Source organism: Patiria miniata, unplaced genomic scaffold (assembly GCF_015706575.1).
Source record: "Patiria miniata isolate m_02_andy unplaced genomic scaffold, ASM1570657v1 HiC_scaffold_5, whole genome shotgun sequence".
Lineage (NCBI taxonomy): Eukaryota > Metazoa > Echinodermata > Asteroidea > Valvatida > Asterinidae > Patiria > Patiria miniata.
The window spans coordinates 40,568,170-40,582,425 of record NW_024037072.1 but is presented as its reverse complement, the minus strand read 5'-3'; the positions used below and the strand labels follow the sequence as shown (position 1 = coordinate 40,582,425).

Genomic DNA, 14,256 nt, shown 5'->3' with positions numbered 1-14,256 from the left:
AAAGTGGGCCTAAAAAAATATTTTCGGTCATGTCCTAAATACGCTTCCGTAGTCAGAATCTTAGATTCATCAGGAATAGTCAGAATCTTTTGGTCTGGGAACCAGACTACTCAGGGGAAGGGCGCCGCTGACGGCAGGTAGGAAAAAAATTTAAAAAAAAGAAAAAAGTTGGCACTAACGGGCTTTCGTATGTTATCAATTATAAACGCACATGTACATTCCTGCATTTCTTTGCAAAAGACTTTAATGCAAAGAAAGAGGCAAGAATTTCCAGAGTGTTTATGTGAGCCTTATTACCTTCTTGAGGTGTCCAATGACCCCCTGTTCGTATGCCATTACAAACAGCGCCCCATCCTGAAAGGGATGCATCTGAAGTAATGAAAACATTTGGCTTTGAGTTTATTACACGTAAACTTCTACTGGCTTCAGTGGAGTATTTTCAATCCACCAGTTGAGGTCGTTTAATGCCTCTTGTGACAAACTCATTTGAGTATCGAAATGTCCGTCACTTTGTTGTAATGCTCTTATTTTGTCTTTTTCGACATGCCGGTAATACAGTTGGCCAAACATTACACCTGGGAAATTGGATAGTGCCAACAACCTGAGCCACTTCTCGTATAAGCACAGACTCTTTTGCAATCAAATGTTGACATTTTCCCTGAAGTTTTTTCTGCTTTATGTGATGTTGGGGAAATCAACATATCTTTGGATTTAAACATGAAACCTAGGAAAGTTATTTCCTGTTCGGGAATAAATCCCGAGTTTTGTCGTGAACTACAAAGCCTGCTTGGGCCATGAGTTGTTTTTCTGCTTTATGTGATGTTGGGGAAATCAACATATCTTTGGATTTAAACATGAAACCTAGGAAAGTTATTTCCTGTTCGGGAATAAATCCCGAATTTTGTCGTGAACTACAAAGCCTGCTTGGGCCATGAGTTGTTTTGTCGCCATCACATTCTCATAACATTCTTCGTATGTTTTCCCAAACAATAAAGAATCATCAATGTACGCAACTGATTGAAAACCTTGGCTTCTGAGAGCCGAGTAGATGGGTTTCACTAGTTGGGTAAATAAACGTGGAGCTGAAGCAAGCCCGTTTGGGAGACAGCTGTACTGATACATTTTATCACCCCACTGACATTTCAGAAATGTTCTATGTTCAGTTGCAATTGGCACTGAATACTATGCGTCTCTCAGACCGATCGATGCAATGAAACAGCCATTTGTCGTTACATTTATCGCCGATTGCAATGTTTCCATCTTAAAATGGTGGTAATTCACATGTCGATTTAACGACTTTAAATTCAAGATCAGATTGTTCATCCCGAGGATTAACAGTCAAGCCATTTCACAGACATTTCCGTAATGTAGTGAGCTGAGTTACGTAATAAACCACCCGCGTGTCCGTGGCTGTGCGGTTCACCCACACAGACACGAGGGCAGTCCGAAACATAGCACACTTGAGTAAAGACGTTCATGGTTGTTCTGTCCTGTGTACGAGACTCAACACGCCGCCAGCCAGCTACTAGGTAAGGCCAAAAAAAAGTCTCCGGTTTCTGGTATGCGCGCGCGTCGCCGTAGCCATGCGCGTCGGCAAAATAAAAAAGTTTTTTTTTCAATGAAAGATGATGTCTCAAAACCGCCAAACTCACTGGTTTGACTGGAATTCTGCTGCTGCACAATTTTAACGTGTTTTTAGATTGGGTTATGGTCGAGAATAAGCTTTATGTGGCCTCTCTAGACTCCCATATATTTGCACTAAGTTTAGTCGGGCACCATTTGCAGTCATCAGCACACATTTGAAGCAAAAAAATCAGGTAAAAAAAAAAAAAGCCGCGTCGCCGCACCACTTTTTGGGCAAGCTCCATACCAGAAACCGGAGACTTTTTTTTTGGCCTAAGCGACGCTTGCGGCCAATACAACATTGGCGACGGGGATAATTCAGTGCGTGCATTGCAACATTACGTTTCGGTTATGTAAGTACGGTTTAGGATTCTTTTTGGGTCGTCTTGAAAATTCAAGACACAAATTTTTCAACAAGAAAAGAATTCATAGTATAAATTAATCAATTCTTGTTGTTAAAGTTAGCGATTTAAGGTTCGCTATTTCTGTGTTTCAGAACAAGCGATAAATAAAACAAAAGTGCCGGTATTTTCTGCATTTGTTGGAAGTACCAATTATTGTCGATACCATTTGTGTATATATGTACTTATTAATGTGTTGTATGAATACCTTTATTATTGTATAAATAATAAAACTGCTTAAACCGCTGCTTTGCGTAGTGCGTTTTTCCGCATTACCGGGACATTTACCGAGCAAACAATTTCCAAACCAACGTAATTACTGTTAATCTGGTCAAACTGCTGTGCGTCACTCCCAACAGAAGGCGTTAACAGTAAAAGCGAGTGACTGTCCATAGACGGACATTGCTGAGCAGTTTTATTCCCTAATATTGTCAAGTAAATTTAATACCTTTCAGGACATAGTTTTGGTTAGCCCCATAAATGTGGCCAGTTTACTGGACTACCTCCGTAAACATAGGCCACACGTCCACCATGTACAAAAACATGTCGAACTTTGTCAAATTTTCATTTTCACATTTAGGCTTAGTTTGTAGTTTATTTTTGCTCTAGAAGCATACTCACCCTCTTTATAGGCTAATCAGAAAGTGCTGCCCTTTTCAGATGTCTAATTTTTGTGAAATTTCATGTTGAAATTTTGATACGAAAACGTGGGAAAACAAATCTTAAAGTTTCACAAAAAATAGACATCTAAAAAGGCAGCACTTTCTGATTAGCCTTTAAAGAGAGTAAGTATGCTTCTAAAGCAAAAAATCCTACAAATTAGGCCTAAATGTGAAAATCAAGATTTGACAAAGTTCGACATGTTTTTGTACATGTGGACGTGTGGCCTATGTTTACGGAGGAAGTACAGTAAATTGGTCACATTTATGGGGCTATGATTCATCATGAGTATAAACATCAATAAGGCCTCTGTTAAGGAACTCACTACCTTGCCAGAGATTGGGATCAAGCCATAATATCCTTCAGGGAAGAAAAAGGGTTCGTAACTTCGTAACCATAGACGGCTTTCATGAGACCCCCACCTTGCAATCCAAACTAAACGGACTAGCTGACTGTCACAAGTTGATTTTAAAAGGTCTTGTGAATATTTAATTTCCAGACTTATACTGTATAGCTTTTTCTTTTTGTGATTGTATTACGGGGAAGCGACCCCAACCTAATTGATATATATACTGTGAAACTTTTTGTGATTGTCTTACGGGAGAGACCTCAACCTAATAAGCCATTTGCGTGTAACCTATACCCTTTGGGATTTACATTTGAAAAACGTCTGGTACAATGACTTGCTCAGAATGCTTGGCACATTTTAACTGTGAATTCTCCAGACCAAAGACACTGTTGCTAATCACATGATTCGGGGCAAGCTCTTGCATAGTTACGTAAGAGACGCTCAGCACCAATACATCGTTCACAATGGGTGAGAATGGCACAAAGACACCAGACCATGCCGGAGCTGGGGGTTGCTCATTGAATGACGTGATATAGTAACAGTCTCTTTGGTCGGGAGAATGCTAGGTTAAAACGTGCAAAGCATTGTATTAAGTCAGCGTTCCAGATTTTATTCAAATCTAACACGCAAGTGGCTTATTCACATACTGTGAAACTGTTTTGTGTGATTGTATTAAGGGAGAGACCCAACCTAATTTTTTTGATGTATTAGAAGTCCACGAAGTTGGAATTGGGGTAATCTTATCATGACTTGACTCCAGTTGAACACTTTGGCATTACAATGTATAAGCTGTTAATCCTATAAGTATTTTACAATGGTGGGATTTAACTGAGCAGTCCGTGCCTGTCAGTAGATTAACTTAACATGTTTTGAGGTTTTGAAATACTTTTAGACCATCAGTCTTGGGTATAAAATCCAGATCTAAACCAGGGTTTTTGGGACGTAACGTCTGGTTTTGGGATCTCCGCACACTGTGAGATAGACATCCTCGGCGGGCCGAACTCAAGTCGACCATACCAGCAGGATTGTCAGCAAGGTCACACGTGGGCAGAGGACGCTACGGACACAGACGGTATACTACCAGGGCATGCAGGCACCGGTGCACCACAACCACACCAATCCGAACACTTCACACGGACCGTTGATTTGGGCCCACTTTCGTTGATTGTTTTGTAATGTATTAATAATGATGTATTTATTTAGTTTCTTTGTAGGATGAAATTTAAGTGTATGTTAATATTGGTGATATTGTGAATTAAATTAATCTTGAAATTATATACAGATCTGTCCTTCTTTCATTTTGTCTGAGTTGAGTCTTTACCATCAGAGTTTGATCTAAAGTACCATTCCGGGGTCCTCCTGGTTGAAGGGGATCTTGTGACACTGACAACCAATCGATAAGGCAAACAAAATAAAAATAAGTCGGTCTCTGGTCAGCGCGCGCGTCGATTTTAATCATGCGCGTCGATCTTTTTTTTCCCCCAAAATGTTCCACGGTAACTCCAACAGCGCCCTCTATTTCCGCACCTCCTCAATTTTTTTTTACCAAAGAGCACCAAGCAATGGGAAATTGCACCAAGGCAAATGATCGAAAGCACCAAGGCAAATTATGGAGGACACCAATGTACATGAGGACACCAAAATAGCAAAATAGTACCTACCTTGTCTGTACAATCCAAGCTTGAAGAAGAAAAAAAAAAAGCCGCGTGGCCGCGTCAATTCCGGAACTTTGGTCTGACCAGAGACCGAATATTTTTTTTTTTTTTGCCTAATCCTGAAATACGCCGATAACCTGCCTGACCAAAATGGCGAAAACAGCCAAAGCAGCACAGACACAAATGAAACCGCTAAAGCAATCACTATGCTCGCAAACCAAATGCAAATGTTCATGCAATCAGTTGAAATGAACACAACAAAAACTATCACTGCCATTCAAGAACTCGGCCAGAAGTTGGATGCTAAAGAATCTACAAATCCAACCCCACCCTCTTTCGAGAATGGGCAGAAAGTCCTTGCTTTGAAAAAGACCAGCAAACCACTGGGGACCAAAATGATTGATGCAACACTAAAAGTCATTGAAGCCCCACCACTACCGCCACACATACAAGACCGTAGCCAGTCCAACCCTCAATGGTATGAGAACACTAGTACTGAGGTACGAAAGCCCATTCGTACTGAGGCGATACTGGGGAACAAAAGTATAATCCCACACAAGCCAGTAACTAGTGAGAGTTTCGTGATTGCGCAATCTGAACAAAAGCCAGTCCCCCCCCCCCCAACACTATGCATGTATACAGGGAATTTTATTCTTCGTAATTTGTACAAGACACATTTTGGAGCACTGCACATCTGCAAGTTTAACCAGTATATATCACTTGATGAACTTTACATAAATCGTCAAAATTAATTCGTCACAATTTAGCCTATCGTAGTAAAAAGTTTTGGACATTTGCTCATCGCAAAACTTTTTTGGATCTAGATGCTCTGTAGTGCAATCTGAGGCATTTCTTGGCCACTTTCCCCTGACTTTTTGAATGAAATGTATTCGTGTTTTAGTGGGTGGGTCATCAAAGATGATAAATTACATCACAAGCATCACATCAAAACTGTAGCTTGACTCTCTTTCTAGATTTGTTTCTAGCTTGATCCATGATTGTGTTTACAGGGAAAGGGCGTAATCATACATGTCGCCATGCACTACACGTTAAGTTAAATGGAATTTAACCATGAATTTTAGATTTCCTCAGACTTGTACTTGTGTTTTCTTTAAAAGAAGTGGTTTTAAATAGCAAGGAAGAACCGGTATTGTGCAAGCAAAATTCAGGGAATAATCCGTTGATACTAATATCTTGTTGGAAAATTCCAAAATCATTTCAAGAAAATTGCCGCCGTGAATCAGAGTTTAAGAAGGGACGGAAAGTGGGATTTGCTATCAGCATCAACAGGGCCGTTCCTTATTATTTACCTTTTATGGGATGTGAATCAAATTGGAGGACGAGAGGCTCTGCGGGCTGATGTATTTTTTAGAAATTTAATTCACCGGTATGGATACCAGTGTACGTACATGATTGAACTGCCGAGCATTTTTTTTTTATAAAAAAAAAATACATCAGCTCGCAGAGTCTCTCATCCTCCAATTGATTCACATCCCATCAGGTAAAGAATGACGAACGGTCTTGTTGATAGCAAATCCCACTTTCCGTCCCTTCATAAACTCTGATTCACAGCGGTAATTACTTTCTTTGAATGATTTTGGAATTTTCCAACAAGATATTAACTTCAACGGATTATTCCCTGAATTTTGCTTGCACAAAACCGGTTCTACCTTGCTATTTTTTCATTTAGAAAACCACTTCTTTCTAAGAAAACACAAGTACTAGTCTGAGGACAACTAAAATTCATGGTGGCGGCCAATCGCCATTCCGTTTAACTTAACATGTAGGCCTAGTGGCGACATGTATGATTACGCCCTTTCCCTTTAAACACAAACACAAAAACAAAACAAAACACAAAAACAACACAAGAAAAATTTGGGGGAGGGCAACGGGGGCCATGCCCCCCCCCCCCAAAAAAAAAATGGAACCCATTTTTTTTTTCAGTGTCGTCGCAATCGAGGCAGGTACTGCATACACCACCATCTTTTCCTTTAAAAAAAAAATGGTTAAAGTGGTCCGAAATTGCCTCAGATCGCACAACAAAGCATCTAGAAACCAAAAAAAAAAAAATTCACCCTTGGGGCCATGCAAGGCCTTGTATACATTAAAAACAATTAAACTCCACCCGTGACGTCACCCTATTGTCCTAGCGCTCCATTATTTTGCCCGAATGGAGCGTTGGAGGCGATACCTCTCCATTCTTTTGGAAGGTAATAAAGCCTCCATCACTCCATTCCTACAAAATAATGGAGCGGGAAATAAAGAAACACCAAAAATGACACAGTTATAGTCTTACACCGTTTCTCAATGATGATTTTATGCATTTTCTTATACATTTCGTACAATGCTTACGTTAGTCGAGAACCATTTTTTTTCTCATACAGATTTTTTTCGTAGGCCCTACACCGTTTCTTAAATGGAATTTTAGGCATCATTCTTTACGTGAAAGTCAATATAACCATATTTTTTATACAGTATGCTACACCGTTTTGCAAATAGAATGTTATGCATTCTCGTATACAATTTCTTAGTGTTGAGGCGAAAGTCAAGAACCATTTTTTTCTTGTTCATAATGTTTGCACAAAGTAATGTTACATGTAACAATATAAACGTTTCAGTGATATGTTTCACATTGAAAGCAAATGTTTTGACAAGGTTCGCAGTGCAATTTATTTCTCAATCTTGTTCCTGGGTTTCAATGCCTAGCATGCAGTCCTAGAAATTCTTGATCGGCAAGAACTCAACATCCTGAAGAAATGTGTAGGTCTTTTCCATGGTGTCCAAGAAAAGTTGAAGGAAAATCACAAGTTCGTGCAATGTAAATCCGGCCTGGAACACTTGTAGCCATTTTGCACACAAAAAAAAAACCACCAAAATCTTAGTCTTGCAATTTTGAGTGGTTTTAGCTCGTCCTTCCTTGTCCAACGATGAGTAGTTTTACTAGTCTCGAGTTACGTTGGTAATGCCGTCGACGAAGTAGTCCGACTGGAGACTGCCCGCTAGTTTTGACCTTCTTCGTGACACTATCCACAGGCAGAACTAGGAGAAAACAAAATCAGAAAATTAGTTTTTGGGGTCAAACAATAAGACGGAAGCATAAGTTCATATTCCTGTAAATCTACTTAAGTCTCACAAAGCCGTTAAAAGCACAGGTACCTTTTACAATTACAAAGTGACGACACAGAAAGCTTCGAATTAGAACAGTTTTAGTGCAAACACGATGTCTGAATAAACTTTATCAGATAGCAAATTAAAGAAGAGCTTAATGTATCTGACATTATCGTGCTCAAAATACAACATTTAAATTTTTCTGATTTTATTAGCTGTTATTTCTACTTAACAAAAAGGGTACTTCTTACCTTTATACTCATTCATGCAATCTTCATATTCATTTGGAGTGTCGAAATGGTCTTTCATATCTTCCAGGCAAAATTTGAAGCGGCCGGCAAATTATTATCCGATATATCCATGGAGCTAGTATCAGCACCGTATCAAAGACAGTTCCCTGGCACGCTTTAATTCCACTGTATCTCACGTATTTTTATCATAACAGTCCTAACGTCTTGAGATTGAAAACTGCGTGTCAGACACGCTAGTCAAGAACGAATGCATGGTGCCTTGGTGGGGTTTAGCATTTATACCAAGCGCGCCTAGAATCCAGCATTGTATTGGTTACGTAAGAACATTATGCTAACATACTATTCGCAGTCCAATTCTGTACAATTCCTTTGAATGCATTTTACAGTTACGCAATAAGACAAAACGTGTGTCTTTGTATGAAACAAAGTCGCTCCATTCGTGCAAAATAATGGAGCGCTAGGACAATAGGGTGACGTCACGGGTGGAGTTTAAGTCGAATAATGCCGCTCGGTACCGCGCCATTCGTGGGTAAGAATGGCCCTCGGGCTTCGCCCTCGGGCCATTCTTACCCACGAATGTCGCGTACCTCGGGCATTATCCTTTACAGATATGCCTGTTATTATTGGTACGGCCATAGCCGTACCTGCCGTACCGCTTCCTACGGCCTATTGTCAGTTCAGTTCTCTTGCTTTGTGGCCGTTCTGTTTGAGCGGAGTTGAGGGCGGGGTCAGTAAATACTTGTATCCCATTGCCTGCCATGTGTACGTACCAACGCACGTTCGTCAAAAACGCATGAACACTATTTACACAAGCACTCAATTTGCAATTGGGCGTCTATGTGTTTGTCATTCCAGATATTCATCTAGTAAGGGAACGACGTACGTTGAAACCATGAACGCCAGCGACATCATCACTGGAGCAAGGTACGCACTGACGGGGATTGCCGCGGTGGCCACGGTGGAGAATCTCTTGGTGTTAGTGGTGTTTGCTTGTACCAGCCGTCTCAGAATGAAGTACTACGGCTTCCTCATCAACCTGACGTTGGCTGACCTGTTTTACGCCGTCATGGCCATCGCATTCACTTGGGGAGGATCTGAAATTCTCTTCTCTATCTTCATCTCGGGCTACTTTGTCGGCGTTTGGACGATCCTTGCCGAAGGCATCAACCGCTACCTGGCTGTGTCCTTTGTGGACACGGCTCGCTACGACGTGTTGGTCACCAGGAACCGCTTGGTGGCAGTTTGCGTCCTCATTTGGGTCGTCTCAGTCGCGATCCATGTCCTGCTGGCTATCCTGCCGGACTCTGACTTTGAATCCAACTTTGACGGAGTGATCAAGCCAGTGACTGTGTTCGTCTTTTGGCTGATAACCGCCGTTCTTTACATCGTCGTTTTCCGTAAGATCAAGGGTTACACTACTCGTCTCGAATCCAGCCCGTCATTGGAGACATCATGCATCGAAGAGCAGGTCAGCACCCGAGTGCGTCAGACCCGCCGCTTGCTGGTCACTTTCACTCTGATTCTAATCACGTCATTCATCTGCTGGATGCCGTTAAGCGTGATGAATATGGTGGCCCACATTCACAGAGATTTGGAGTATCAAAATGCAGTCTTCTGGCTCACTGGAACGGTCTACTGTGTGGCACCGATGATCAACCCTTGGATCTACTGGATGCTGGTGCCTGGTTTCAGAGAGGGATCACGCCAAATGTTCTGCAGGTGTTTCAATCGTGAGGTTCCTGCAGGCGATGAGACTGTCTTAGAAACTGGCATGTAAAAGAACATTAAATTGTGGTATACGTAGTTGACAAAAGAGTTTCCAATACTATACTTTGATTTAAAGGTTTACGCTGTTGTTATCGTCAGTTGTAATATTTGAAGGTTTTGCATATTTAGTAGCCCCGTAAATGTGGCCTTTTTGCTGGACTACCTAGGCCACACTTCCACATGTACAAAAACGTGTCCAACTGTGTCAAATTTTGTTTTTCACATTTAGGCTTAGTTTGTACAGTTTTTTGCTGTAGAAGCATACTCATCCTCTTTATAGGCTAATCAGAAAGTGCTGCCTTTTTCAGATGTCTATTTTTCGTGAAATTTCCAGATTCATTTGCACACGTTTGCGTATCAAAATTTCAACATGAAATTTCACAAAAAATAGACATCTGAAAAAGGCAGCACTTTCTCATTAGCCTATAAAGAGGGTGAGCATGCTTCTAAAGCAGAAAAACCCCACAAACTAAGCCTTAATGTGAAAATCAAGCTCGACACGTTTTTGTACACGTGGAAGTGTGGCCTATGTTTACGGAGGTAGTCCAGTAAATTGGCCACATTTATGGGGCTACATATTTAGTAGTGTAAAGGTTACATGAATACAATAGAATCAAGGAATTCGCTGTCGAGTGCATGGCGAGACGGCTTCGTACCTCTCCAATCTTGCAAGCTTGCTTCAGTATATATACAGTTATGATTCATATGAATTTTTTGTTGTCGCACAAATTCGGGAAAACAGGGAGTTTTTCTTAGCGATTTAACGGAATTTGTTTAAAGCGTGTATCGGTTTCGACTTTCCAGGACTGAGTCTCGGGCAAATTATGGCGGGAAAATTTGTAATGAGAGTTGGCAATACATTTACACATACATTTACCAAGAGTTTGTACTAAGATGACCGAAAAGGTATTTATGAATGCAACCTCGTCCCCAGTGCTTACTTTATTTCCAACTTCGTTTCCAAAAGTAAGCCCTGCAACCTTCTTCCTGTATCCTGATTCGATACCGCAATTGGCTAGAAATGGATATAGGCTATATCGTGTACTTGGTGTTGTTATTCACAACGTGCAGTACGTGTTTTCGCGATCATTCGTCCACGCCTTCCTTAAAATATTCATTTCCTTTCAAATTTGTTAATATTAATATGAAATTTAATAATGCATGTTGTCTCGTTAAGATCGTAACAGTTTAATTAAAATAAAATCGTATTTTCGTAACTCATGCCCTGCCCGCGTTTGCGGCTGCGACGAATTGAATCTGTTTTTACCCCAGACACCGCTTATAAAAACAAATGCAAATGTAATACACAAAAAAAAACACAGAGTGAACTTAGCAGCATGGATACTGATATTGGACTCTGTCATATTGATATAGAAATAATAGTTATCTGTTTCAGAGTCTGATTTTGTTAAGCATGACTGCATGACGTAGCTTGCGAGGTCAGCATGACCTCTTCATTCAGTGTTGTGGCCAAATCCTTCCGCTCACGTGACCAACTTTGGGGCGGTCACGTGAGAGCAGATCGTCATAGATGACGGGCAGGTCGTATCCCGTGTCTCTATAATAAATTCATGTGTGCTTGTTGGTCAGTATTAACCACTCTGTTTATAAGACCGCTTGGAGTCTGGGTGCTGATAATTACCCTCGCCTTCGGCTCGGGTAATTATAAGCACTCAGACTCCAAGCGGTCTTAATCAGAGTGATTAAAACCTCCGAAGCACACATTTATTCCCTTATTAAAACTTCGTAGTGTTTACGTTATTATATATGTACAATCATATGTATTTAAACTAACAAACAACATGTTTAATAATGTTTAACTTTTTCATGCCTCATTTTTTTCCAAAATGTATAGCATCCACTGAGGTGTATAACCGTTCTACTGATTAGTTAAGATTTTTAGCAGTTTTGTTGCTTCAAACAAAGGAAAAAATGCACATGAAGGAAAATAATGATCTTTTATACCTACTTTTAATTTTAACACGGTTTTTGCTATACAATTAGGAAATATTGTGCAGGGTTATAATGGTCTAGATTTTTAAGCGTCAGTATCTCAGCAAGTTTATTTGAATTAAATGTCTTTATTTACTGATGAAAAAATAGTTGCGTCCTTCCATTCATACGTAATTTCACTGCCTACACATGTATAGTTGACTTCGATTCCTTTTCCCAGAACACACTCATGGAATAGCCTGTGAACATAACCCCGCAAGTGCCATTCAAACTTTACTAAGGGAATAAATGTGTGCTTGGAAGGTTTTAATCACTCTGTTTTTCACTTGGAGTCTGGGTGTTGATAAGTTGCCTAAACTGAAGGGGAGGGTAATTATCAGCGCCCAGACACCAAGCGCAGAAAGGTCTATGCCGCGACTCGCGGCCCATAGGCGCGGCCGTACAACTGCGTCTACATAGTACAAATCCCCTGGTGCACGTGTGTCACACACATTGGCCACACACAAGGAACGGTGCGTGGCAACCAGCTAAATGTCTAGTCTGGTTCCCAGACCAAAAGATTCTGACTATTCCTGATAGTTCCATACAAGTAAATAAACTTCCATAGACCCCATTGGTAAATTCGGGAAAAATATTCACAACTCTCCAAGGTGTTCGAAACACACATCAAATTAAAGCTTATTTCATCACCTTTCATTTTCTTTTCAATTGTCGGGGGGTCAACTGATGACTTTTAGGAGAAATTTCCATCCGAATATTATCACCCCTTCAAATAGTCCTGAAGCCCATCGCCATTTTGAAAAACGATGCCTACACTCCATTGCAAAATAGAGCGCTTTTAGGGTTCAAATTACATCAAAATTACACAGAACTGCAAGCTCCCAGTCCTGTGCACGGCTTCCACCCACATCTTTTACAAACCCTTAAGATCATGGCCCACAATAATCTCAAATACTGAAGATTTTGAGGGCATGTAAATCGTGATTTGGCCGGCGTAGGCGATTTGGGGCCTATTTACTTGTCTGCAACCAGATGAATCTTTTAAACGTGTGGACGGCGGGGGAAATTGTCAGGTCTGGGAACCAGACTACTAAATGTCCCGCCCATGGGACGTCGTTGCAAGGTAAAAGGGCGCCCTCTTGGTTGTTGGCGCACGGAGCCCATTGCGCACCAACGTGATGATTGTGAACGTTCAACCAATAAAACGGTGAGCGCACTGGACTTTTAGGAGTCCAAATTTCATGTGACGCTGGAAAAGTATTTCAGACCAGCCAGCCATGTCTTTATCATCCGTTTAAGACCTGCCACGTGACGGACTCTCGACCAATAGGAATGGGTTAACTGTCTTAGGTATTTATGAATTCTGTTTAAAGCTACAGTCCATCATTTGCAGCTTTCCAAAAAGTAACTGACGTATTTTTTGTTGAAAAACAAGCTTGGTTGAAAGATGGTATTAAAGGGAATATACAACATTTGCAAACATCGAAAAACAAAACTACCAAATTTTTACGAAATACCTTACTAGGATGTTGGTAAATGACAGTCTAAAGCATCCTGTAAAATTATGGCACCTGGTGTGAAGTCATTTTCAAGAAAATTTGTATTTTTGTATAAATTTCCAACGTTGGTCGGCCAACCACCGTTGGAAAAACCTAACCATTTTTTAACTACTGCTCCAAATTTACCTCTTTTTTCAGTCCAAATTTTGTTTGCTATTGGTTACATGTTCATGAACGGGTGCAGGCCAGCTAGACTGGTTCCCTTACTGTACAATTTTCCGGCATCCATAAATTGATATATTTCATAATAGTGGAGTCAGGGAACCAGACTACTTGAACATTTTTGTTTTTCTTGGTTTTTCCAGCATTTTCGAACACAAAACTTCAAACATGTCAGTGTAACAATATTTTGATCTATTATACTAACCCCTCAACTAGTTCATTTCTGAAAATTACAGCAAAAGCCAATGATGTACATTCCTTTTAAAGGGGACTAAACTCCTTATGAAATAATTCTTTCTGGCATGCTGTCATGTTGAAGTAATCCACGAAAGAAGACCTTCAAACGATGCGCGCGGTTGCTATCCGCTCCGTGCACAAGTACCCCATCAACGGCCAGAAAAGAAGAGTTGGGGTGATCTAGACTGGTTCCCGATCCATCCACTGCGTATTTCGAATGTCTCCAAAGTTATTGGAGGCGGAAATTAGTCTCGGAGACCATTGCAAGTTGAATTCGAATGTATTCGCGCGCCGACGACGCCTGACGCTCACGCGAAGACGCGGTTGCTATAGCTTTTGCACACTCAGGAAGTCGTGCGTACTTTGCGCACGAACCAGTACAGTACAGTAAAGTACGCGCACGCTGTGTCCCCCGTCCACGGAGCTCTCAAAAGCGGTAAAAATGCGCAGTCTTTTGGTCGCGCACGGAGCTCATAATTCGTCGGATAAGAGCGCGACATCGCGTAGCTGCAATCGGCCATTATTATATGT

The 14,256-nt window shown here is 40.9% G+C and overlaps 1 protein-coding gene and 1 long non-coding RNA gene across 3 annotated transcripts; one reads left to right on the top strand and one right to left on the bottom strand.

The window, feature by feature from the left end:
- The first annotated feature begins 3,959 nt into the window (after nucleotides 1-3,959).
- LOC119740473 (histamine H2 receptor-like) lies at nucleotides 3,960-10,125 on the top strand. 2 transcript variants are annotated; one of them, XM_038215800.1, is made up of 2 exons: nucleotides 3,960-4,205; nucleotides 8,903-10,125. In XM_038215800.1, exon 2 carries the CDS (start codon nucleotides 8,940-8,942, stop codon nucleotides 9,822-9,824), a length of 885 nt encoding a protein of 294 aa, XP_038071728.1. In that variant the 5' UTR covers nucleotides 3,960-4,205; nucleotides 8,903-8,939; the 3' UTR covers nucleotides 9,825-10,125. The 2 variants fall into 2 exon arrangements, with proteins under 2 accessions (XP_038071728.1, XP_038071727.1); XM_038215799.1 differs by lacking the exon at nucleotides 3,960-4,205 and adding an exon at nucleotides 8,580-8,774 and having other exon boundaries at nucleotides 8,903-10,123.
- LOC119740475 lies at nucleotides 6,808-8,547 on the bottom strand. Its single transcript, XR_005272685.1, has 2 exons — nucleotides 8,048-8,547; nucleotides 6,808-7,727 (listed from the first exon to the last, which is right to left on the bottom strand). It is a non-coding gene; the product is annotated as an uncharacterized LOC119740475 (long non-coding RNA).
- Nucleotides 10,126-14,256: the final 4,131 nt, after the last annotated feature.